This window comes from Oncorhynchus gorbuscha, linkage group LG22 (genome assembly GCF_021184085.1).
Source record: "Oncorhynchus gorbuscha isolate QuinsamMale2020 ecotype Even-year linkage group LG22, OgorEven_v1.0, whole genome shotgun sequence".
NCBI lineage: Eukaryota > Metazoa > Chordata > Actinopteri > Salmoniformes > Salmonidae > Oncorhynchus > Oncorhynchus gorbuscha.
Window position 1 is genome coordinate 27,130,041 of NC_060194.1, and position 25,564 is coordinate 27,155,604.

Sequence of the window (25,564 nt, forward strand, 5' to 3'; positions counted from 1 at the left end):
AAAAAATTTAGCTACAAGCCGAGGGCCGGACTGTTCGAATGTTCATTGAAAAAAAATTAAATGACGCATATAGTCTAGTGAACCTAATTGAACCTACTGAAAACCTAACAAATATATTCCAATATGATCAGATAAATAAAGCAATATTTTCTTATGGCTCTGTCAGTAATCTTTAATTTTCAACAGACACAAAAGACAAATTTCCTTTATATAAAAATCCCCATAACATGAACATTAAATGAAAGAAACCGGTATTCAAGGCACCATCAGTAGCCTATATTTTCTATTTTAGCAAAAGTGGGCTAAATTTACTTCAAAGAAAAAAACAATAATAGCAATTTTCTATCATCCACTCAACTTGGTTTTAAATGCCTTCACTGTACTGTACATATCAAAGATGACACGATCCCGACCCTGCAGCTGCAAGTTCATTGCATTCAGATGACTCGTAATGTCACACAGAAAAGCCATTTCACACAGAAACATTTCGTCTCGGAGTTGTGTTGTGTCTTTCCCTTTGCTGTCCAAGAACAGACAAATCTCCTCACGAAGCTCGAAACATCTTTGAAGCACCTTTCCCCGGCTTAGCCATCGCACCTCTGTGTGATAAGGCAAATCACCATGCTCCGTTTCTAACTCCGTCAGAAATGCCTTGAACTGGCGGTGATTCAAACCTTTGGCTCTGATAAAGTTAACTGTGCGCGTGATGATGCTCATTACATGCTCCATTTTCAAGGCTTTACCACAACGCTTCCTGGTGTATGATACAATGATAAGCTGTCAGCTCACCTGTCGCGTTTTCCTCTTGCATCTTTTCCCGTATCTTCGCAACCAGTCCGCTCCTGTGTCCACACATCGCAGGTGCTCCGTCGGTTGTCAAACCCACGAGTTTTTCCCAAGGCAGCTCCATCTCATTTACACATCTTGACACCTCTTCATACAAATCATGCCCCGTAGTTGTGCCATGCATAGGACGTAAAGCCAAAAACTCCTCTGTCACGCTTAGGCTGGAGTCCACTCCGCGGATGAAAATTGACAACTGGGCAATGTCAGAAATGTCGGTGCTCTCATCCACAGCCAAGGAATATGCAATGAAATCTTTTCCCTTTTTCACAAGCTGCTCTTTTAGATTGATGGACAACTGGTCTACTCTCTCGGCAATGGTGTTTCTGCTCAGACTCACATTTAAAAAGAGTTGCCTTTTTTCTGGGCAAACTTCGTCTCAAACTTTAATCATGCAGTTTTTGATGAAATCCCCCTCCGTAAATGGCCGGGCTGATTTAGCGATCTCTTCTGCCAAAATAAAACTGGCCTTGACAGCAGCCTGGCCTTGTGATTTGGCTTTTTTGAACAGAGCCTGTCGAGATTTGAGGCCTCGTTTTAATTCCTCTGCCTTTTGTAGCCTTTGTTCCATGTCCATATTCTTGTTTTTGTCCGCGTGTTTCGTTTCATAATGTCGTCTCAGATTATACTCTTTCAGTACCGCCACACTTTCTCCACACAGAAGACACACAGGTTTTCCAGCTACCTCCGTGAACAAATACTCCGACTCCCACCTTGTTTGAAACCCCCCGGTTCTCAGTGTCCACCTTCCGTTTTGCCATTTTTGATGGGTATCTGAAAGTTAATTTTACTGTGATGCTGACAACTGCTGTGCCAATAAATATTGAAATGAAGCAGCCTACTGCTCGGTGCGTCACCGTTGCATTGTGGGAAATGTAGTATTGGTGCGTGTGAAAGATCTGCGGGCTGCCGGCTTGCTGCGGTCTGCGGGCCGGTTCTAATAACAAATCAAGATCATCCCAGGGGCCGTAAAAAACCTTCTCGCGGGCCGGATGTGGCCCGCGGGCCTTGACTCTGACATATGTGGTGTAGACCTCCAATAGATATATCACACAGTCTATGAAATAGACCCAGATGATATTTAAGGTTATGCACATTTCACAACCACTGGAGGGCAGCAGTATTGCCATAGAACCAATTTAGGCTATATTGTAGGCTATTTGTTAATGAAATTAATCCACTCTTCTCCACTAAAATATACTATATCAGTGTAATACTGTAATCACATATCAGGAGGGTTGACTAAATTAAATAGAAATTCAATTTTAAAAGCAATACAACAAAGTTATGAAAAATATATACAGTTCATTCTGATAGTGTTCAGACCCCTTCACTTTTTCCACATTTTGTTATGTTACAGCCCTGTTCTAAAATGGATTAAATTGTTTCCCCGCCTCATCAATTTACATACAATACCCCATAATAACAAAGCAAAAACAGGTTTTTAGATTTTTTTTCAAATGTGTATATATATATATAAAAAATGAAATACAACATTTACTTAGGTTCTTCTTGAGGATCTTCTCTACAGATCCTCAAGCTCTGTCATGTAGGATGGGGAGCGTCGTCGCTGCACAGTTATTTTCAGGTCTCCTCAGTTCAATCGGGTTCAAGTCCCGGCTCTGGCTGGGTCACTCGAGGACGTTCAGAGACTTGTGCTGAAGCCTCTCCTGTGTTGTCTTGGCTGTGTGTTTAGGGTTGTTGTCCTGTTGGAAGGTGTCTGAGGTCCTGAGCGCTCTGGAGCAGGTTTTCATCAAGGATCTCTCTGTTCTTTTCTCTGTTCATCTTTCCCTTGTGCCTGACTAGTCTCCCAGCCCCTGCCGCTGAAAAATATCCCCACAGCATGATGTGGGCACCACCATGCCTCACTGTAGGGATTTTGTGCCAGGTTTCCGTGACGCTTGGCATTCAGGCCAAAGAGTGCAATCTTGGTTTCATCAGACCAGAGAATATTGTTTCTCATGGTCTGAGAGTCTTTAGGTGGCTTTTGGCAAACTGTAAGCGAACGGTCATGTGCCTTTTACTGAGGAGTGGCTTCAGTCTGGCAACTCTTCCTTAAAGGCCTGATTGGTGGAGTGCTGCAGAGATGGTTGTCTTTCTGGAAGGTTCTCCCATCTCCACAGAGGAACTTTGGCCCTCTGTCCGAGTGACCATCAGGTTCTTGGTCACCTCCATGACCAAGTTCTTCTCCCCCGATTGCTCAGTTTGGCTGGGCGGCCAGCTCTAGGAAGAGTCTTGGTGGTTCCAAACTTCTTCCATTTAAGAATGATGGAGGCCACTGTGTTATTGGGGACCTTCAATGCTGCAGAAATGTTTTGGTACCCTTCCCTATGCCTTGACACAATCCGTTCTCAGAGCTCAACAGACAATTCCTTTCAACCTCATGGCTGGTTTTTGCTCTGACATGCACTGTCAACTGTGGGGCCTCACATAGACAGGTGTGTGCCTTTCCTGTCCAATCATGTCCAATCAATTGAATTTATGGGGTATTGTTTGTAGATTGATGAGGAAAACAACTAATTTAATACATTTTAGAATAAGTCTGTAACTAACAAAATGTGGGAAAAGTCAAGGGGTCTGAATACTTTCCAAATGCCCTGTAAACTCAAGAACATTATATTTTAGGATTCATAATACAGGAGACTATTCAAAGTATAAACATAGAATGGTAACGCAATCTATTGATATAATGACGATTTTAGGGAGTTTCTGTTTTGATATTGAGCGCAGGTAATTGTTCCATTCCATGGCGGTGTTTGTATCCTGTGTTTGCCAGTCGAGAGGGATTCCCCATCCACTTACTGTAGACTACTTACTGTATGTAGGTTGTTCTCTGATAAGCTTCAAAGAAATGTAGCGCATAGTGCTGCACGCATAAAGTGAATAGGCTCCTCCTAGTCAAGATACCGCCATAAAGATGTGACAATATTTAAGAATAGGTCATCCCATGCTCTCTCTTGAGAACAGTGTCGGTGAGATCGATTTCATTACTTTTCAGAGACGCTCACATGGTTAGAGGTAAGGAGTTTATTCTCATTCATAGTGAACATACGAGAGGGTAAACGTCCTGAAATTAACGCAGTGATGTTGATGCAGTTAACACTAGGCTATTACGTTATTTATTTTATGCATGTTTTATAACACATTTTTTTCGGATTGCAATTATGAGTCTACAAAATATTAATTTAATTGTCTTTGAATCAAGATGACCAACAAATCCAGAAGTGTTTAATTCTTAAATTAGACCTATTTATTGTTTGTGATTTTTGGAGGGGATTAAACATATGTAATAATCTCAATGATTATACTCTCAAATTATCAGTGATAATATATGAATGCATTACATTTGATAAAAACATGATTTACCTAATAACATTAACCACCATCATTCAACACCAACTGACAATGTCTTTTTTTTTGTTGCATTGCATAACCGACTCATTGGTCCCACATAACCACTATGCCCATCCTTCTATTGCATGCGTTTTTCGAAAGAGATGAACTTCGAGGGGGACAGCGGCCTGTCAGTGATTTGTGGCAATGGGAAACTTAGACAGTGGCTGATCGATCAGATTGACAGCAGCATCTATCCCGGACTGGTTTGGGAGAATGAAGAGAAAAGCATTTTCAGGATTCCGTGGAAACATGCGGGCAAACAGGATTACAATCGTGACGAGGATGCTGCACTCTTCAAGGTGCGTTAGGACCCACACCTTCACTTTACCCGACTTCTTCTATTGTTTTTCATCTACTTTTAAGTTACTATTTACAACTCGTGAATATTGAATATAGTGTGCAGGAACCCCATAAAGTATAGCTAACTCAATCATATTCATACTTATTTATCTCCAAACCAAGTCTAGTTGGTCTGGCGTAAGTTACTGTATTTGTTATAGACTACCTGTTGATTTTTACTACAGCATAGCAAGTGATATTCTTTCTTCAAGGCAGTGGTATTTATTCAAGGCAGAGACCATGACATGGTGATTTTGATGCAGGCCCATAATGCCTTACTAATCGCCAGGTAAATTGTAATTGAATGCAGAGAGGAAGTCAAATCATTATGTTGTTGATTATTGCAGGCCTGGGCATTGTTCAAAGGGAAACATAGGGAAGGAGTGGACAAACCAGACCCCCCCACATGGAAGACCAGACTGCGATGTGCTCTGAACAAAAGCAATGACTTTGATGAGCTGGTGGAGCGAAGCCAACTGGACATATCCGATCCTTTCAAAGTCTACAGAATCATACCGGAGGGAGCTAAGAGAGGCACGTTTTGTTCATCTTATTGTAGTATTACCAAAGTGAAGTCCATGTCATGAATGCCTACCGTTCTGACTGTACTGTACTGTACCATAGCGAAGTGATATAGGCTACTGGCAGTTGATGGAGATTTCATGTGTCAAAGGTAATAATGCACTAGGGTTCAAGTTACACCTGCGTTGCCGTAACTTGTGCTTCTGAGAAGTGCTGTAGTCTACCCCTCCCAAGAACACCCGCCCCCCCTGCTTACATAGAGGGTGAGCCCAAACTCATGCTGTCTGACTCTGAACCTAGCCGAGCAGACACACACACACAGCCGGCAATGTTTCATTTAGCCTCCATCGTCTGATGAGGCAGGAAGCAGAGAGGAAGCCAATGTGTGTACCAAAAAGGGCTTGACACTTTTTCTAGAAGGCTTCAGTTACCCAGTGCAGAATGCACAGCATACATACTTAACCTCCAGGCTTGCATAACAAAGGCTGAATGCTCCACCATCAGAAGAATTCTTTGTCACTCTCACATGGCAGTCTCAGTTAGGATTGACTCTTCGAGGCCAAACCTGCAACCTAGGGGTTGAGACACTTTACACATGTTGTTATCGCGTGGCTCTATAGTTTCTGTATTCAACTGTTTGAAGAGGCTGAATGGCCTTGAACTCTGTTGAAAAGGCTCTAATTGTAAGGATGACAGTTGACAGATGAATACAATTTAATTTGATTTGACTTCTTATTGAGGACATACATATTTCTGGAGGGACCACCACATAATGTTGCATTAGAGAGTTCTATGATGTGATGTCTAATGTTACGTTTCTGTAATGTAGGGATCAAGATGGCAGAGACGACGTCCCACATGAGCTCAGTCAACAGCTACCCTATGCACTCTCTATACCCATCTCTACAGAGCCAGGTAAGGTCATGTGTTTACCTCTGCAACAGGTACAATTGAAGTCGGAAGTTTACATACACCTTAGCCAAATACATTTAAACTCAGTTTTTCCTGACATTTAATCCAAGTAAAATAATTCCCTGTCTTAGGTCAGTTAGGATCACCACTTTATTTTAAGAATGTGAAATGTCAGAATAATAGTAAATATAATGATTTATTTCAGCTTTTTTTTATTTCATCACATTTCCAGCGGGTCAGAAGTTTACATAAACTCAATTAGTATTTGGTAGCAGTGCCTTTAAATTGTTTAACTTGGGTCAAACGTTTTGGGTAGCTTTCCACAAGCTTCCCACAATAAGTTGGGTGAATTTTGGCCCATTCCTCCAGACAGAGCTGGTGTAACTGAGTCAGGTTTGTAGGCCTCCTTGCTTGCACACACTTTTTCAGTTCTGCCCACAAGTGTTCTATGGGATTGAGGTCAGGGCTTTGTGATGGCCACTCCAATACCTTGACTTTGTTGTCCTTAAGCCATTTTGCCACAACTTTGGAAGTATGCTTGGGGTCATTGTCCATTTGGAAGACCCATTTGCGACCAAGCTTTAACTTCCTGACTGATGTCTTGAGATGTTGCTTCAATATCGCCACATCATTTTCCTACCTCATAATGCCGTCTATTTTGTGAAGTGCACCAAGCCCTCCTGCAGCAATGCGCCTCCACAACATGATGCTGCCACTCCGTGCTTCACGGTTGGGATGGTGTTTTTCGGCTTGCAAGCCTCCCCCTTTTTCCTCCAAACATAACGATGGTCATGATGGCCAAACAGTTCTATTTTTTTTTCATCAGACCAGATGACATTTCACCAAAGAGTACGATCTTTGTCTCCATGTGCAGTTGAAAACCGTAGTCTGGCTTTTTTATGGCGGTTTTGGAGCAGTGGCTTCTTCCTTGCTGAGAGGTCTTTCAGGATATGTCGATATAGGACTCATTTTACTGTGGATATGGATACTTTTGTACCTGTTACTTCCAGCATCTTCACAAGATCCAAAGTACGTTCATCTCTAGGAGACAGAACGCGTCTCCTTCCTGAGCGGTATGACGGCTGTGTGGTCCCATGGTGTTTATACTTGTGTACTATTGTTTGTACAGATGAACGTGGTACCTTCAGGCATTTGGAAATTGCTCCCAAGGATGAACCAGACTTGTGGAGGTCTACAATTATTTTCTGAGGTCTTGGCTGATTTCTTTTGATTTTCCCATGATGTCAAGCAAAGAGGCACTGAGTTTGAAGGTTGGCCTTGAAATACATCCACAGGTGCACCTCCAATTGACTCAAATTATGTCAATTAGCCTATTGGAAGGTCCTAAAGTCAACTTAGTGTTTGTAAACTTCTGACCCACTGGAATTGTGATACAGTGAATTATAAGTGAAATATTCTTTCTTTAAACAATTGATGGAAAAATTACTTGTGTCATGCACAAAGTAGATGTCCTAACCGACTTGCCAAAACTACAGTTTGTTAACAAGAAATTTGTGGAGTGGTTGAAAAATGAGTTTTAATGACTCCAATCTAAGTGTATGTAAACTTCTGACTTCAATTGTACCTTCAAAGATCTTCACAGCTCTCTCCCTGCTGGGTGTGGATCAGGAACCCACCACTACCTGACTAACAGCTGTCTCCTCTCCCCCTGGCCTGTCCCCAGGTGTCTGGCGGATTCATGATTCCTCAGGAGAGGAAGGAGTGGAGGGATTACAGCCACACACTGGACCAGCCTCAGCTTCACCAGCCACCCCACACTGAGCTGCAGTACAGCCAGTGCCACTACCCACAGCCACTCAGCCGACCCTGGCACACCGGGCCACACACAGATAACGGTGAGACATGGCATCGCCATGGGGAAGACACTGATTATAGGAATGAAAATATCATGGAGAGATAAGACTCCACAGTATATGTCCTTCAGTGCAAGTACAGAGGAGCCAGGTAGAGATGAAGCCATGTGAACACCATACTTCACCAGTTCTCATGTTAACTTGGTTTCAGATAATGAAAGGCTATAGTATAGGTCAGTGGTCTGTATGACACATTTGACATATGTTAATCTGAGTGACACACACTCACACAAGTTGTTAAAACAGCTACAGTTTGACAGTGAATGCTTTGGTGACCCCCAGTTCTCCAAAATAATGAGGACTTCATTTAACAGTCTTTAGGCAGGTTCCTCCTGACAGGAAATTATTTAGACAAGGTCTAGTAATTCATCCTCCATGATATGTACACTGAAAAAACCCATTCATTGGTTAACAACAGTATTTATTTATCTTCTCCCCTCAGGTTATCAGTTTACTGGCTCCTTCTGTTCCTACTCTTCCTCAGAGTCTCACCCCACAGCATTTAAAATGGACCACAACATGTCTACCCTTTCTGGTACATGCTATTCTATACTTCTAGATTACTAATTTACTACTGCTGCCTCTGCTACTACTCCCACTTCTGCTACAACTGCTCCTACTACTGCTGCTACTACTTGTACTACTACTACTGCTAACTATACTACTAATACTACTGCTACTACTACTTCTACTACTAATACTACTGCTGCTACTACTTCTACTGCTACTACCATTTCTTGCTAGTCTTTTCATTTCCTTCAACATATCATGGAATTATTCCCGAAACACCCTTTTCAGTTATTGTGCACACGGCATGTGTGTATTGTATTGTAATTCCACACCACTGACCAGTGATAATGACAGATAGACACAAAGACAAGATTAGTACGATGTAGTGGAGCGTACTGAATTATTATCTTGTGTTGCCAACCACCAGAAACTAAAAGCTGTTTCTATAGGACAATTACTTCCCTAATCTGGCTTTTAATATGGTCAGGTATTTGTCAGTGTTGGAACTGGAAACACTGCTCACATTAATGATATTCTATTCATATACAGTTGAAGTCGGAAGTTTTACATACACCTTAGACAAATACATTTAAACTCAGTTTTTCACAATTCCTGACATTTAATGCTAGTAAAAATGCCCTGTTTTAGGTCCGTTAGGATCACCACTTCATTTTAAGAATGTGAAATGTCAGAATAATAGTAGAGACAATTATTTATTTCAGCTTTTATTTCTTTCATCACATTCCCAGTGGGTCAGAAGTTTACATACACTCCATTAGTATTTGGTAGCATCGCTTTTAAATTGTCTAATTCGGGTCAAACGTTTCGGGTAGCCTTCCACAAGCTTCCCACAATAAATTGGGTGAATTTTGGCCCATTCCTCCCGACACAGCTGGTGTAACTGAGTCAGGTTTGTAGGACTCCTTACTCACACATGCTTTTTCAGTTCTGCTAACACATTTTCTATAGAATTGAGGTCAGGGCTTTGTGGTGGCCACTCCAATACCTTGACTTTGTTGTCCTTAAGCCATTTTGCCACAATTTTGGAAGTATGATTGGGGTCATTGTCCATTTGGAAGACACATTTGCGACCACGCTTTAACTTCCTGACTCGTGTCTTGAGATGTTGCTTCCATATCGCCACATCATTTTCCTACCTCATGATGCCATCTATTTTGTGAAGTGCACCAGTCCCTCCTGCAGCAATGCACTCCCACAACATGATGCTGCCACCCCCATGCTTCACAGTCGGGATGGTGTTCTTTGGCTTGCAAGCATCCCCCTTTTTCCTCCAAACATAACGATGGTCATTATGGCCAAACAGTTCTACTTTTGTTTCATCAGACCAGAGGACATTTCTCTAAAAAGTATGATCTTTGTCTCCATGTGCAGTTGAAAACTGTAGTCTGGCTTTTTTATGGTGGTTTTGGAGCAGTGGCTTCTTCCTTGCTGAGAGGCCTTTCAGGTTATGTTGATATAGGACTCGTTTTACTGTGGATATAGATACTTTTGTACCTGTTAACTCCTGCATCTTCACAAGGTCCTTTGCTGTTGTTCTGGGATTGATTTGCACTTTTTGCACCAAAGTACGTTCATCTCTAGGAGACAGAATGTGTCTCCTTCCTGAGTGGTATGACGGCTGCGTGGTCCCATCGTGTTTATACTTGCGTACCATTGTTTGTGCAGATGAACGTGGTACCTTCAGGCGTTTGGAAATTCCTCCCAAGGATGCACCAGACTTGTGGAGGTCTACAATTGTCTTTCTTGGGTCTTGGGTGATTACTTTTGATTTTCCCCTGATGTCAAGCAACGAGACACTGAGTTTGAAGGTAGGCCTTGAAATACATCCACAGTTACACCTCCAATTGAGTCAAATTATGTCAATTAGCCTATCAGAAGCTTCTAAAGCCATGATGACGTTTTCTGGAATTTCCCAAGCTGTTTAAAGGCACAGTCAACTTAGTGTATGTAAACTTCTGACCCACTGGAATTGTGATACAGTGAATTATAAGTGAAATAATCGGTCTGTAAACAATTGTTGGAAAAATTACTTGTGTCATAAACAAAGTAGATGTCCTAACCGACTTGCCAAAACTACAGTTTGTTAACAAGAAATGTGTGGATTGGTTGAAAAATGAGTTTTAATGACTACAATTTAAGTGTATGTAAACTTCTGACTTCAACTGTATGTTGTTGATATTTTAGATGGGTGACTGCAGGGACAGAAACGGTTTCAGATGTTTATTACGACTTCACACATGGAAAGAATGCATTTGTTTTCAGACAGCTGTCAATCTTCTTTCATTTGGAATACTTTTACTTACTGGTTCATTCTCTAACATCTTCCCCCCTCTTTCCTCCAGACTTCCGACTGCACATATCCCTGTTCTACCGTGAGTCTCTGGTCAAGAAGGTAACCACCTCTAGTCCTGAAGGCTGCCGGATCACCTCTTCTTCCTCCTCATCTTCCTCTCCGTCCTCCCTCTGCCACGAGGACAGGCTGTACAGTGGTGCAGAGACGGTGCAGTTCCCCTCCCCTTACCCCCAGTCTCAGAGGAGAGGGGCAGAGAAGCTACCCAACGTCCTGGAGAGGGGAGTGCTCCTGTGGATGACGTTAGATGGGCTCTATGCCAAGCGGCTGTGCCAGAGCCGAGTGTACTGGGAAGGCCCGCTGGCACCCTACACGGACAAACCCAATAAATTGGAGAAAGAACAGACCTGCAAGCTGTTTGACACCCAGCAGTTCCTCACTGGTGAGAAACAGTATTTTGATTGTGAGCTGATTGTGATGATGATGATGGTGCTGAACGTTGATTATGGTGGTGAGGATACCTACTGTAGAATGTGAAGTCCCTCTCCATGCTGTGGTATCAGTGGGTATGCGACCTGTCACATTCTCATCGGCGGCCTGTCTGTGGAGTCTCCATGAAACAGCCCCCGCCCACCTCCTGTGGTCTAGCTGCAGTTTACATGTGACCCACTCATTTTTCACACCAACGACTTCCTTGCAAATGACTGGAAAAAGCTTTCTCTGACTCCTCTTTCTCATTCTGTGAACCTTTTATTTTTAGCATTTTCTGTGCAGTGATACTGAATCACAATACCCATCTCTCTCAAGCTGAACGTCCTTCCTTCATGAGCAAAGTAGATGTTTTCAGCTGTTAGGGGGCGAATTGATGAATTGTGGGTGAAATAAGGTGATAAAATCATTGTACACTCCCTCCATCCTGCCTTCCAGAGCTGCAGGGGTATGCCCACCATGGCCGTCCCATGCCCAGGCACCAGGTGGTGCTGTGTTTCGGAGACGAGTACCCGGACACCCAGCGCCAGGCCAAGATGATCACAGCACAGGTACAGTACATTACAGACTCTCGCTAACTTATTATGGTTGGAATCAACAGTGCATTAAAATAACAGTCCAACATGATAAAGGCTGGAATAAAAAGAAAACAAAATATAGCCTTGTTACTCATGATGATAAACAAAGGACTCTATCAACACGTCCAAATCGATTCTTCCCCCACTCTCTTGGCCCTATAACATCGATGTTTGCAAATCTGTAGGATCTGGATAGGTATAAGAAGTGCAGTGCGTATTGCTTATACCTTACACATTTTCAGAAACTGAAAGTTAGGCCCAAGGGGAAGGGGAAGGGAGAGATTTGGTATTTGCTATTCTTGGTTACCCAGAAATAAATTCTTGCGAAATTTGGTCAGCTTCCTTATTTACTTCTGGGTCAATACGTGTTAACAATTGAGAGTTCCATTGTACCAGGGAGAAAGCAATGTCTCCATCCTCGTAAAGGAAAGTCTCCCCCCTCCACTGATTAACTACTGCGCACACAGGTTTGAAATCCCCCCCTCCCATGTATATATTGAAGCACCGCCTTCGCCCAATTGTGATTTTTTCAAATAGAGACGAAAACCCCAAAACAGAAACTACTGCTACTAGTTATCTCAGCCATTCGATTACAGCCCTGACAGATTCTCTCGGTTTACACACAGAATCTGCCCAAGAGAGATTAGGTAAATGGGAGCAATCTTTATTCATTTTTCATCATTCATGGTGTGACCTCTGCATGTGTTGCAGGTGGAGCCCATGTTTGCCAGGGGCATGATATACTTCAGCCAGCAGAGCAGCAGTCACTGCCTGAGGGACTATGAGCTACAGGGACACACAGAGATCTCCCTTCCGGCTCCAGGAGTCTACCAGAGGACCCTTCAACAGAGCTCCCCTTTAGCTCCAGGAGACTACCAGAGGACCCTTCAACAGAGCTCCCCTCTAGCTCCAGGAGACTACCAGAGGACCCTGCAACACATGCAGGAGTAACACACAAACAGGCCCCAGGAGCCATGGACATGAATGTAGATTGACCAATGAGCTTTACATCGCTTCTCCTGAATAGTGTACAGTATACTGAGGTCTTGGACTAAAATACCTTACCGTAATTTTAACGTAAGACTGGACTGTGCCTCCATCGTCAGTGTCAGCAGTTTGAGCCAATGATCAATGTTAAAAATGGGGGCGCTTAAAGAATCTACCCTAGTTTGTACAGCCTTACAATTATTTTTGTAATCAACCATTTTTTGTTGTTGTTCTATTAAATGCTATGAAAAAGTGAATACCTATCACATGAGGTGATGTGTGTTACTCGTATTCCTGTGACATCTGTGGGTGATGATGGGAAAGCTCCTGACCTGTGATAGTGGTGTGGGAGGGAGAACCCCACTACTTAGCCTCTCTCGTTCTCCTCTCTCTCATTTTCTTTCAACGAGAGGGGGATGCATGTGTATTTGTGTGCATGTGACATGGTGACAATGTATAGGATGTGGTTTGGGGTAGAGGGTTTAGGGTGGGTGATGGGGGACCAATGTGAAGCAGAGCGGGACTGTCAGAAGCAGGAAGGACAATTCACAGGTGCACAGGAAGAAGAGTAGCCCTTATGAGAAATTAAGACTTGAGAAGGAAGAAGAAGCCAAATGTATATGAATGAAGAATACAAATGGATCATTGATATATTGAAGTGTCTCACACAGAGAGAATTTCTGTGTAGTATATTTTCACCCATTTATCAAACAATCTATGAAAGGGGTTCACTCCACTTAAGGCCAGGCACTGAATACAACTCCCTTGACATATTTTGATTATTTATGAACAACAATAGGTAACTTTGATGCAACCTAACTGAATAACGATTATTGTATTCTTCTATTTTCTTGATTATCCGGCTCCATAATCTTCCAATCATATATTTCTATTGTCTACTACTTCACCATCTCACAACTGATTGAAAAAAGGGCAACCCTGGTGTACAGTGCTTTTGGAAAGTAGTCAGACCTCAGAGCTCAGAGAGGATTGTGTCGAGGCACAGATCTTGGGAAGGGTACAAAAACATCTCTGCAGCATCGAACGTACCCAAGAACACAGTGGCCTCCGTCATTCTTAAATGGAAGAGGTTTGGAACCACCAAGACTCTTCCTAGAGCTGGCCTCCTGGCCAAACTGAGCAATCGGAGGAAAGGGCCTTGGTCAGTGAGGTGACCAAGAACCCGATTGTCACTTTGACAGAGCTCCAGAGTTACTCTGTGGAAATGGGAGAACCTTCCAGAAGGACAAACATCTATGCAGCACTCCACCAATCAGGCCTTTATGGTAGAGTGGCCAGAAGGAAGCCAGTCCTCAGTAAAAGGCACATGACAGCCCACTTGGAGTTTGCTCAAAGGCACCTAAAGGACTCTCAGACCATGACAAACAATATTCTCTGATCTTATGAAACCAAGATTGAACTCTTTGTCATGAATGCCAAGCGTCACGTCAGCATCATGCTGTGGGGATGTTTTTCAGCGGCAGGTACTGGGAGACTAGTCAGGATCGAGGGAAAGATGAATGGAGCAAAGCACAGAGAGATCCTTGATGAAAACCTGCTCCATAGCGCTCAGGACCTCAGACTGGGACAAAGGTTCACCTTCCAACAGGACAACAACCCTAAGCACACAGCCAAGCCAATGCAGGAGGGGTTTCGGGACAAGTCTCTGAATGTCCTTGAGTGGGCCAGCCAGAACCCGAAATTGAACCCTACCGAACATCTCTTTTTTTGCTTGTCATTATGGGGTATTTATTGTGTGTAGATTGATGAGGGGAAAAACAATTATATTAATGTTATACTAAGGCTATAACGTAACAAAAAGTGGAAAAAGTCAAGGGGTATGAATACTTTCCGAATGCACTGTACATGTACCAGTAATATACAACTCCAATTCGAGAGCAATTGTTGTTATCAGTTGTCTAGTGGTGGAGGGGAGGAAGCTGTTATAACAAATTGTTTCCCCTTGGCAGCTGGATGTGATGGAGGATACTGGCGTAGCACACACCACATGGGGCCCACAAGCTTTGCCCCCAAAAACACTTTGAACATTATACATTTCCACGTCAGCTCTATGCCTGGAAATGCCCTTGTCAGGAGCAAAGGATCCCAATATTAAACTCTCCAAAAAAGTGTTTAAAATTCCAAAAACTGTCAATAATGGATATTAACTGAAAAAATGATCTTATGTAGTGTCTTGCAATAGCCCTTTCTGACTCTTAAAGAATATTTCTCTCAGAACTGTGATTCCTAAACAATGTGTCTGGAGATTTGTTACATTTGGACTTCTAATTCATTTCATCATTACATGTAGTGCAACAAGACCACTCGTGGTCTGTAAAGCTCCTTACTTTTGATAGATTTAAACCAACAATATTGGAATCACCATGGTCACAACCTTAAACTGTCAACTCCATCTGCCTGGTAGAATATGAATTTACCTTTCCCCAGATCTGTGCCTTGCCACAATCCTGTCTCTGAGCTCTACGGACAATTCCTTCAACCTTATGGCGTTGCTTTTGCATTGACATGCACTGTTAACTGTGGAACCTTATATAGAAAGATGTGCCTTTCCAAACCATGTCCAGTCAATTGAATTTACCACAGGTGGACTCCCAAGTTGTAGAAACATCTCAAGGATCTCAATTTCAAGTCTCATAGCAAAGGGTTAGAATACGTATGAGGTATTGTGTTTAGATTGATGAGGATTTGTATTTATATCATCACCATCCCCATTTTAGAATAAGGCAGTAACGTAACAAAATGTGGAAAAAGGAAGGGGTGTGAATACATTCCGAATGCACTGTACACCCAGCCGAAGACTACAGCCCTCTGTCCAGAGAGCTCACAGAGGAGGATCTTTATTGGCTAAGGAACCGTCTCTGGGGCAGGTTCAGTGGAATGGCATAGAACAACTGACACCCACCTTGTTATCCCTGTCTGTACCAGACATCGTTAAAAAAACAAGGGCACCTGGGGTATGCAGGCACCAACCGCAACTGGCACACCATGAGGAGAATGACAGAAATTATGGAGCAGTGGTTAGGGCCAAGCTCGTTACTCCGTTGCTGCTGAAACGGGTCTTCAGATCAGTCATTAAATGGGGTGCTGTCTGTAAAGTGGGACACAGATAATGAAGAGGAGGCATTCAAAATGGCTACATGGATGGATGTGCAGGAGTCAGGGCTTTGGGTCAAGGGGTCTGAGATCCTGGATACCTCACTGCTGGTCTGGTGGGGACCACAGCAGTGGTGGAGGTCAAGTGTCCCTATGCTGCAAAGGACCTTACCATTGACGAGGCAGTGAAGTCAACGCATTTCTGTATCAAGGAGGGAGGGTCTTACCGCCTCTGTGAAGACCATCCTTACTGGCACCAGGTCCAGGGGTCAACTCCACATCACTGGAAGGGACACCTGCTTCTTTGTTTTAAGGACCACCAAAGCCTCCATCTGTCACGCCCTGACCGTAGATTGCTTTGTATGTTTCTATTTTTTGTTTTGTCAGGGTGTGATGTGGGTGGGCATCCTATATTTGTATGTCTAGGTTTTGTATTTCTATGTTTTGGCCGTGCATGGTTCTCAATCAGGGACAGCTGTCTTTCGTTGTCTCTGATTGAGAACCATACTTAGGTAGCCTGTTTTCCCACTGTTAGTTGTGGGTGGTTATTTTCTGTTTAGTGTTGGTTGCACCTTGCTGAACTGTTTTGGGTATTCTTTTGTTATTTTGTATTCAGTGTTCAGTCAGTTAAGCTAATAAAGATGAACACGTACCCCGTTGCATTTTGGTCCAATGACTCCTCTTCTTCTTCTGACGAAAGCCGTGACAGAACCACCCACCACAAACGGACCAAGCAGTGGGGTAACAGGGAGCAGAGGTTGATGGACTCATGGACATGGGGGGAATATTGGACGGCAAGGGACCCTGGAGACAGGCTGTGGAATATCGCCGCCCAAAATAAGAACTGGAGGCAGATAAAGCTGAGCGGCGGCGATATGAGGTAAGGCAGCGCAACCGGCACGAGAGGCAGCCCCAAAAACTTTTGGGAGGGGGCACACGGAGAGATTGGCGGAGTCAGGCGAGAGACCTGAGCCAATTCCCCGTGCTTACCGGAAGCAGCGTGGTACTGGTCAGACACTGTGTTATGCGATGAAGCGCATGGTGTCGCCAGTGCGCGCTCATAGCCCTGAGGGCTATATGCCAGCCCCCCGCAAGTGCCATGCGAGAGTGGGCATCCAGCCAGGGTGGATTGTGCCAGCTCAGCGCGTTTGGTCTCCGGTGCGCCGTTTCGGTCCAGGGTATCCTGCGCCAGCTCTGCGTACTGTGTCTCCGGGGCATTGGGAGGGTGCAGTTCGCCCTATGCCTGCACTCCGCCCGTGCCGGGCAAATGTGGGCATTGAGCCTAAGGGAGAGGTGCGAGGGGTATGCACCAGATCTCCAGTGCTCCCCCACAGCCCGGTTCGACCTGTGCCTGCACTCTGGAGGGTCCGGGCTAAAGTGGTCATCCAGCCTGGAGGAGTGGTGCGAATGCTGCGCACCAGAGCTTCAGTGCTCCTCCACAGCCCGGTCCATCCGGTGCCTCCTCCACGCACCAGGCCTCCTGTAGGTCTCTCCAGCCTGGTGGGCCCTGTGGCAACCCCATGCACCAGGCTGTCTCTCTGTCTACTCCCTCCAGGTTCTCCCTCCAGTCCGGAGCCACCAGAGTCTCCCTCCTGTCCGGGGCTGCCAGAGCCGCCCGTCAGTCCGGAGCTGCTAGAGCCGCCCGTCAGTCCGGAGCTACCAGAGCCGCCCGTCAGTCCGGAGCTGCTAGAGCAGACTCGACCATCAGTCCAGTGGCGTCCTTTAGTCTGGGGTCAGCAGTGAGGGTTCCCGCTCCAAAGGCATTACTAAAGTGGGCCGAGTCAGAAGTGGGGCGGTGTCCACGTCCCTCACCAGAACCACCACCGCGGAGTAATGCCCACCCAGATTCTTCCTTATAGGTTCAGGTTTTGCGGCCGGAGTCCGCACCTTTGGGGGCTACTGTCACGCCCTGACCGTAGATTGCTTTGTATGTTTCTATTTTTTGTTTGGTCAGGGTGTGATGTGGGTGGGCATTCTATGTTTATATGTCTATGTTTTGTCTCTGATTGAGAACCATACTTAGGTAGCCTGTTTTCCCACTGTTAGTTGTGGGTGGTTATTTTTTGTTTGTGTTGGTTGCACCTTGCTGAACTGTTTCGGGTATTCTTTTGTTATTTTGTATTCAGTGTTCAGTCAGTTAAGCTAATAAAGATGAACACGTACCCCGCTGCATTTTGGTCCAATGACTCCTCTTCTTCTTCCGACGAAAGCCGTGACACCATCACCATCCCCATCCAGGGTGATGACCTCTGACAGACTCATATTGCTCCTCCTGTCAGTACCTGTTTTTTCCAATGGTCTAAAAATATTCCACATAGTTCATACACACACAACGCTCCCAGAATAGGTTATATTACATTAAAGTGTTGCTCAAAGCAGCTAACTAAAGTAACGCACTGTAATTAGCTTTATCATGGGCACAGTGGGAATTTACATCTGTGAAGTTCTAATTATTTCTTACCCCATGTGTTTTACTTGCTGAAGGCCCCAGTCATCCCTGCCTGTATCTGACATGGTTGAAAAACAAGTGAACAATGAATAGAAATCATACACACACTAGGCTTCTAGAATAGGTTATATTGCAAAGAAGTCTTCATCAAAGCAGCCAACTAAAGTAATGTACAGTGGGAATATATATATGTGATGTTTAAATGATGTCTTACCCCCAGAATGAAAGAGAGAGATCACTTCCATCAGATCTCCTTGCTGAGGGTAGTGTTGATCATGCACTGCTTCTTGTGGAGTGAGCCTGATGTTCCCTATTTCACGAGTCTAAAACATTTGGAAAAGAGGTCATATAGTCAAAATTTTGATGCATCGACAAATTCAATGTTTTACACAATATTGTATCACATTTGATTAACTGTCCGTCCACAGGCTCGATCTGCTGTAGTCTCTAGAACTGGAGGCTTGTGCTCCGATCACACTGGCACAGGATGTCCATGCACCGGATGGCCCGAGGGATGCACTCCTGTTGGACTGGAAAACAAAGGGACATTTGGTCAGTGGTGGGTCTTTTTCAATGCCGTATCAACATCTTTATCTGGACAGAAAATGCATTGTTTATCATAACACAAACCCACCTTGAACATTGTGACAAGTGATCCCTCAACACCCAATCCTCATGCCTCATTGTTTGTTCCTGTTTCCCAATCAACAGTCTGGATCTTCCTCTTCTGCCATGGTGGATGAGCTAGCTACTGTTTCTGATAAATATAGGGCCATTTCTCTTTCCCACTGGAAAATGGCAGATGCAGATCCGAGTTTTGTCACTGGGTTTCTGATCCACCCATCTGAAAGACAAAAATATGTATATGTTTACTAGCTAGCTAAGTTGATTACTAAAATGTTAACATCTATATTAAAGAACAATAACCCACAGACTTGACTATAGTAAAGGTAAAATAGACCTGGCTTTGGTCTATGTGCACATCTAAAATCTTACTTGCCCAATGAGATGGTGTATTGCGATGAGCTATATAACTCTACCTATGATTCTAATTCTCAAGAGTAAAGTTAAAACCGTCAACCGTGAGGTCACTAAGGAGGACTAACAGTGATAGTGGGATCGGTTGATAGGTATTGACATGCAGCGATAAGGATTTTGTGCACTGGCCAGCAGACCGCGATTTATACTAGCTCGGGTAACATTCAAGTCCTAATTCTGTGCCATGCAATGTTTGTAAAGGCAAAATTTCACTGCAGTGTCTGGCTAGTTTGCCACATTTTTTGATAGCCATTTCAATGCTGTGTCAGGCTAGTTTGACAAATTGTCTACTAGCCCAGTATGAAAAGTACTAGCCTTTGGCTAGCTTAATTTCCATTCCTGTTGACATGTTTACCTGACTTCACAGGTCATGTGATTAGTCATATATAACAGAAGCACACGTGGAACAAAACCATTTGTGTTTTGTATGGAAAAACATTGTGGCCACCTGTCCTTTGTGAGCTAGCTATTCGGCTAGTTAATGTTAGCTCACCATTTGCCTTTCCACATGGTGACATGCTAGCTAATTTTAGCCCTCCAGGGTAGGGATATTTAGCTAACGGAAGGTAGTTATGTTAGCTCATCGTTCATGTTGTCAGACCTTTCCCAGACCCCACGGGTGGTCACATGCTAGCTAGTTCACCAGTGCAGGGATATTTAACTTGAGCTAATTAGTGTGAATAGCTCATTCGGAAAAGTCTGACTACACCCCAGATAGATACGATGCAACGTTATCTAGATAACATTCAGTAATGTAGCCAACTAGCCAACCAAGGTGCCTAACTAGCTAGCCCACCAGGCAATATTTAGCTAGTCATATAAGAAATTAGTGGTTTGTCTGTATTTGGGTCAAAGACGTATAAGGTTTTCAAAGTAGCAAAAAAATTAAATAGCTATTACAATTTCCTAAAAGGATTGTTTTTATGTTAAAGTGTCTCCTATGCCCTTATATTAGTTATATTCAATAATAATTCATTTTATTGAGATGTATATGTTTTATTGAGATTTGTACCCTAGTAAAATGTAATTCAGTACAACACTGTTGAAAAATATATATTCTATTCCCTTTTTCATAATCAGAAGGTTATATATCCATGCTTAGACTGGTAGAAATATAACTACCCAGAAAAAATGACAATTTTATTTTGAATACTACATATTTGATGTGTTACAGGTACATCTCAAATTTGGTGAAGGTTTTTTACAAAATCAGCCTGCCTTACACTGAAAACAATGCACATATCTATGAAAATATCTTTCACCTTATCTTTTGAGATTTGTTTTTGTCCTTCTGAGTAAACAAAGTGAAGTTATTGTATTTTATTATAAAATTCAGGTGTCATATTGTATGACAATATTTTGTTACCCTGAATGACACATATCACTACGGCCCACAAATATTGATTTAATATGATTCCTTCAGCAATAACTACAATGATCCGTTAAACTATTATTAGTAGCAGCAACAGTATTTTTCTTTGAGCTATTTTTTAAGTTATAAAACGGTGCAAAAAAACAGGATAAGATGTTCAAAATGTGCAGGCTAGCTGAACTTTGATCTCTTTCCATACCAGAGAGAGAGAAATGACCCATACGCCACACACATAAAAACATGGGTTTTACTATGCAACATAGTTTAACTTACACATGAGGTACAATTTAATTCACATAGGATTAAATCAGCATTGAACATTTCAAACAAAGCATTCATTTAAAAACATTCCATAAACATTGTGCAAAAAAACTGTAGTTTTGCTTAAAATCATCACGAAACAGTGGATATCTTTCTCAAAGTAATATCATGACATTACAGGGTTCAATTCTTGCTGCTGGTGATTCTCTGGTGATTCTCTGATCCGTGATTCTCTGATCCGTCTGATACGCAGATGACACCATTCTATATACTTATGACTGTCACGACTTCTGCCGGATTTGGTCCCTCTCCTTGTTCGAGCGGCGTTCGGTGGTCAACGTCACCGACCTTCTAGCCATCACCGATCTACTTTTCATTTTCCATTTGTTTTCTACACACCTGGTTTCAATTCCCCCATTACATGTCCATTATTTAACCCTCTGGTTTCCCCCATGTTTGTGTGCGTGTTTGTTTTATTGTAAGGCTGGTATTATTGTTGCCGGGTTTTGTTATTACGCCCATTTATTTTGTGGTACCGGTATTTTTCCCGCACCATAGTATTGTGTTTATACTGGTGTTATCTTGTATTAAATACCTTGTCCACGCATCTCAGCTCTCCTGCGCCTGACTCCTTCACCAGTTACCCACAGCCTTGACAATGGCCCTTCTTTGGACTGTGTTAACAAACCTCCAGGCGATCTTCAATGCCATAGAGCACTCCTTCCGTGGCCTCTAACTGCTCTTAAATGCTAGTAAAACTAAATGCATGCTCTTCAACTGATCGCTGCCCACACCCACCGCCCGTCTAGCATCACTACTCTGGACGGTTCTGACTTAGAATATGTGGACAAGTACAAATACCTAGGTGTCTGAATAGACTGTAAACTCTCCTTCCAGACTCACATTAATAATCTCCAATCCAAAATTAAATCTATAATCGGCTTCGTAAGTAAGCCTCCTTCACTCATGCTGCCACACATGCCCTCGTAAAACTGACCATCCTACCGATCCTTGACTTCAGCAATGTAATTTACAAAATAGCCTCCAACACTCTGCTCAGCAAATTGGATGTAGTCTATCACAGTGCCATCCGTTTTGTCACCAAAGCCCAATATACTGCCCACCACTGCGACCTGTACGCTGTCGTTGGCTGGCCCTCGCTTCGTATTCATCGCCAAACCCACCGTCTCCAGGTCATCTATAAGTCTTTGCTTGGTAAAGCCCCGCCTTATCTCAGCTCACTGGTCACCATAGCAACACCTACCCGTAGCACGCGCTCCCGCAGGCATATTTCACTGGTCATCCCGAAAGCCAACTCCTCCTTTGGCCACCTTTGCTTCCAGTTCTCTGCTGCCAATGACTGGAACAAATTGAAAAAAACCACTGAAGCTGGAGTCTTATATCTACCTCACTCTTTAAGCATCAGCTGTCAGAGCAGCTTACCGATCGTTGCACCTGTACACAGCCCATCTATAAATAGCCCACCCAACTACCTCATCCCCATATTGTTTTTGTTTTTTTGCTCCTTTGCAACCCAGTATCTCTACTTGCACATTCATCTTCTGCACATCAATCACTCCAGTGTTAATTGCTCAATTGTAATCATTTCACCAATATGGCCTATTTATTGCCTTACCTCCCTAGTCTTTGCACACATTGCATATAGCTTTTTCTATTGTGTTATTGACTGTACGTTTGTTTATCCCATGTGTAACTCCGTGTTGTTTGTGTCGCACTGCTTTGCTTTATCTTGGCCAGGTCACAGTCGTAAATGAGAACTTGTTCTCAACCGGCTTACCTGGTTAAATAAAGGTAAAATATAATTAAAATCACATCAGGCATTTGAAAGAACATGCATAAAAAATGATTCCACCAATATCACAACAAAACATTTCTGTATTCTGAACATCACACTATTAACCAAATCCATTGTCTGAATCTCAGATGGAACTCATCAACGTTCTCAAACTGAACTCGTCATTCAATAACATCTTTAAAACTTGGATTTCCTTTTGATTGCTTGTGTATGTCGTTTTCTTGTGTAGGTCTATGTAGTATTCTGTAGCCTAACTGGTGTGTAACTTGGAAAGTGCCCCAAATGTGAAGCAGCTATTAACTAATATAATTCACAATCCATTTTTAATTCATAATTGTGTGTGTGTGTAATATTATGTTAAGTAATATAATCCATCGGGTATATCTCAACTGCAGTGCAAAAAAAACATGAACTACAATGCAACTTAATGTTAAGTGTTATCCACCCAGCTTTATATCCTATTTTGTCCTATTCTGTTGCTGACAGTAGCATGAAACCTTGAAAAAAAACCTTGCTTTTCTTCTGGCTAGTCTTTCCTCCCTAGCAACTGGATATGCGTTAATCTTTTGTCTGTGCCATGGAACCTTATCCTTATTAGACAACAGCATCTACAGTATAAAGATAATGTATCTTGAAATACCTTTAAAATGCCATAAAATTCTTTCAAAGTATAATATGCAGTATTCATACAACAAGTAAATATGAATTGCATGATTAAACATTGTAAACTAGTGGAAACATGGTATAAAAAAAGTGACTGTCATTCAGTTGTGGTATAACACAAAAAGTTTGTTGTGCTGAAGGACAAAAGTGTAATACTGAAGGACGGATTTCAGACATAAACATAAACAGGCCGCTCCTTGGCCACCTATATAAAGTAATTATCCTTACTTTTCATATTTAATATAGCTTTTCATAAAATAATAACATTAAAAGTATGTTACTAGATAGTGAAAAGGTGAAATCATCAAATATTTCAGAGAGATTTACTCACCTCATCACATTGATAGAGGGTCTTCAATGGGTCTTCTTTCTGATGTCACTGTCCCATGATTACCATCATGTGATATGCTTTAAAATGTTTTTTTTTAATCTTTGTTATACTGAATGACATTGATGAAGCACAAAAGTCCGGACAAAAGTTATCAAAGTTTAAAATAATTTTTAGATACAGTACGTGATACAATTATTCTATATATTGTTACAAACACTAACACAATTATTGGTTTTCATTTATATTTTTAGGAGGAATTTCTAAATTTTAAAAACGTTTTTTGTTGGAATTTTATTAACCCAGACAATTACACTGGAGGATATTTTGACACTTTAGAGCTCAATAACTCCCTTAATGTCACGCCTGCTCCCGTTCTTCCCCCCTGACACTCGAGGGCGCCAGGCTGTACTGCATTACGTACTCCTGCCACCATCATGTACGCACACCTGCCTTCCCTTGTCACACACTTCAGCAATATTGGACTCAACTGGACTCACTCAATCACCTGTTTATTACCGCTACAGTTTTTCACTGTCTTTTTACTGTTGTTTTTATTTCTTTACTTCCCTATTGTTCACCTAATACCTTTTGTGCACTATTGGTTAGAGCCTGTAAGTAAGCATTTCACTGTAAGTATTGTACTGTTGTATTCAGTGTACGTGACAAATACACTTTGATTTGACCTCCTATATTTGTCAGTTCCCCAGCTCTGTTCCTGCATTGTTTGTCATATGTCCGTGGTACCTGTGTGCTGATGCTGTTCCTGTCTTGTTCTATGACTGTTCCCGATTAAATGTTTGACTCCCTGTACCTGCTTCTCATCTCCAGCATCTTTCCTTACAGAATGCCTCACACAAAACATCGGGGAGTACTGGTGTTCCGGTTGGTGGTCTCGTCAGTCCTGGGTCGCTGCTGATGGAACCATGGGTGCCTAGCCAGCTCGTCGGGCTTCCACGCCCTAGCTGGCTCGAGAGGTTTCCTTGCCCCAGTTGGCTAGGAAGGTGCCCATCCCACGTTGGGCCTCAGCCGGATCGTCAGGTCTTGTTCTCCCAGCCAGCCCAGGAGTTTTCTTGTTTTGTTGGTGAAGTCGGGCTTGGATTCCGCAGCTGAGCTCGTTGGGCTTCCACGTCCTAGCTGGCTTGAGAGGTTTGCTTGCCTCGGCTGGCTCGGCAGGTTCCCATCCCAACTCATGCTCCGTCGGATCATCGGGCTTCCACGCCACAGTGAGATCGACAGGCGTTCATGCCTCAGCTGGATCGTCAGGCTCACACACTCAGCTGGATCGTCAGGCGTCACACACTTCAGCAATATTGGACTCACCTGGACTCACTCAACTACCTGTTTATTACCTCTCCTATATTTATCAGTTCCCCAGCTCTGCTGCATTGTTTGTCATATGTCCGTGTTACCCGTGTGCTGACGCAGTTCCTGTCTTGTTCTTTGTCTGTTCCAGATTAAATATTTGAATCCCTGTACCTGCTTCTCATCTCCAGTGTCATTCCTTAGACTTATTTAATAGTTTGCAACATAAATATTTCTGGGTAAAAAAGAAGGGTAAGAGTTGAGTGATTTAATATTATATTTATATATATTTATCATTTTATGTTAAATCGATGGCCTTCGGACACCAAATTGACACTTCTCGTCTTTGACCCATTAGCCAAGGTTTACAGGTTTACTATCAACACTGAAAATATTTTGTACAAAGTAATGATTTGGAAACTTTGGACACTGACCGATAGGTTGTTACTGTGTGAAG

General features: G+C 42.9%; 1 protein-coding gene across 2 annotated transcripts; it reads left to right on the forward strand.

Annotated features, from left to right (window-relative positions):
* The first annotated feature begins 3,710 nt into the window (after window positions 1-3,710).
* Window positions 3,711-13,865, forward strand: LOC124009695 (interferon regulatory factor 4-like). 2 transcript variants are annotated; one of them, XM_046321772.1, is made up of 9 exons: window positions 3,711-3,861; window positions 4,339-4,538; window positions 4,926-5,112; window positions 5,930-6,015; window positions 7,697-7,868; window positions 8,329-8,421; window positions 10,760-11,149; window positions 11,635-11,747; window positions 12,486-13,865. In XM_046321772.1, exons 1-9 carry the CDS (start codon window positions 3,852-3,854, stop codon window positions 12,723-12,725), a joined length of 1,491 nt encoding a protein of 496 aa, XP_046177728.1. In that variant the 5' UTR covers window positions 3,711-3,851; the 3' UTR covers window positions 12,726-13,865. The 2 variants fall into 2 exon arrangements, with proteins under 2 accessions (XP_046177728.1, XP_046177730.1); XM_046321774.1 differs by lacking the exon at window positions 8,329-8,421.
* The last annotated feature ends 11,699 nt before the right edge of the window (window positions 13,866-25,564 follow it).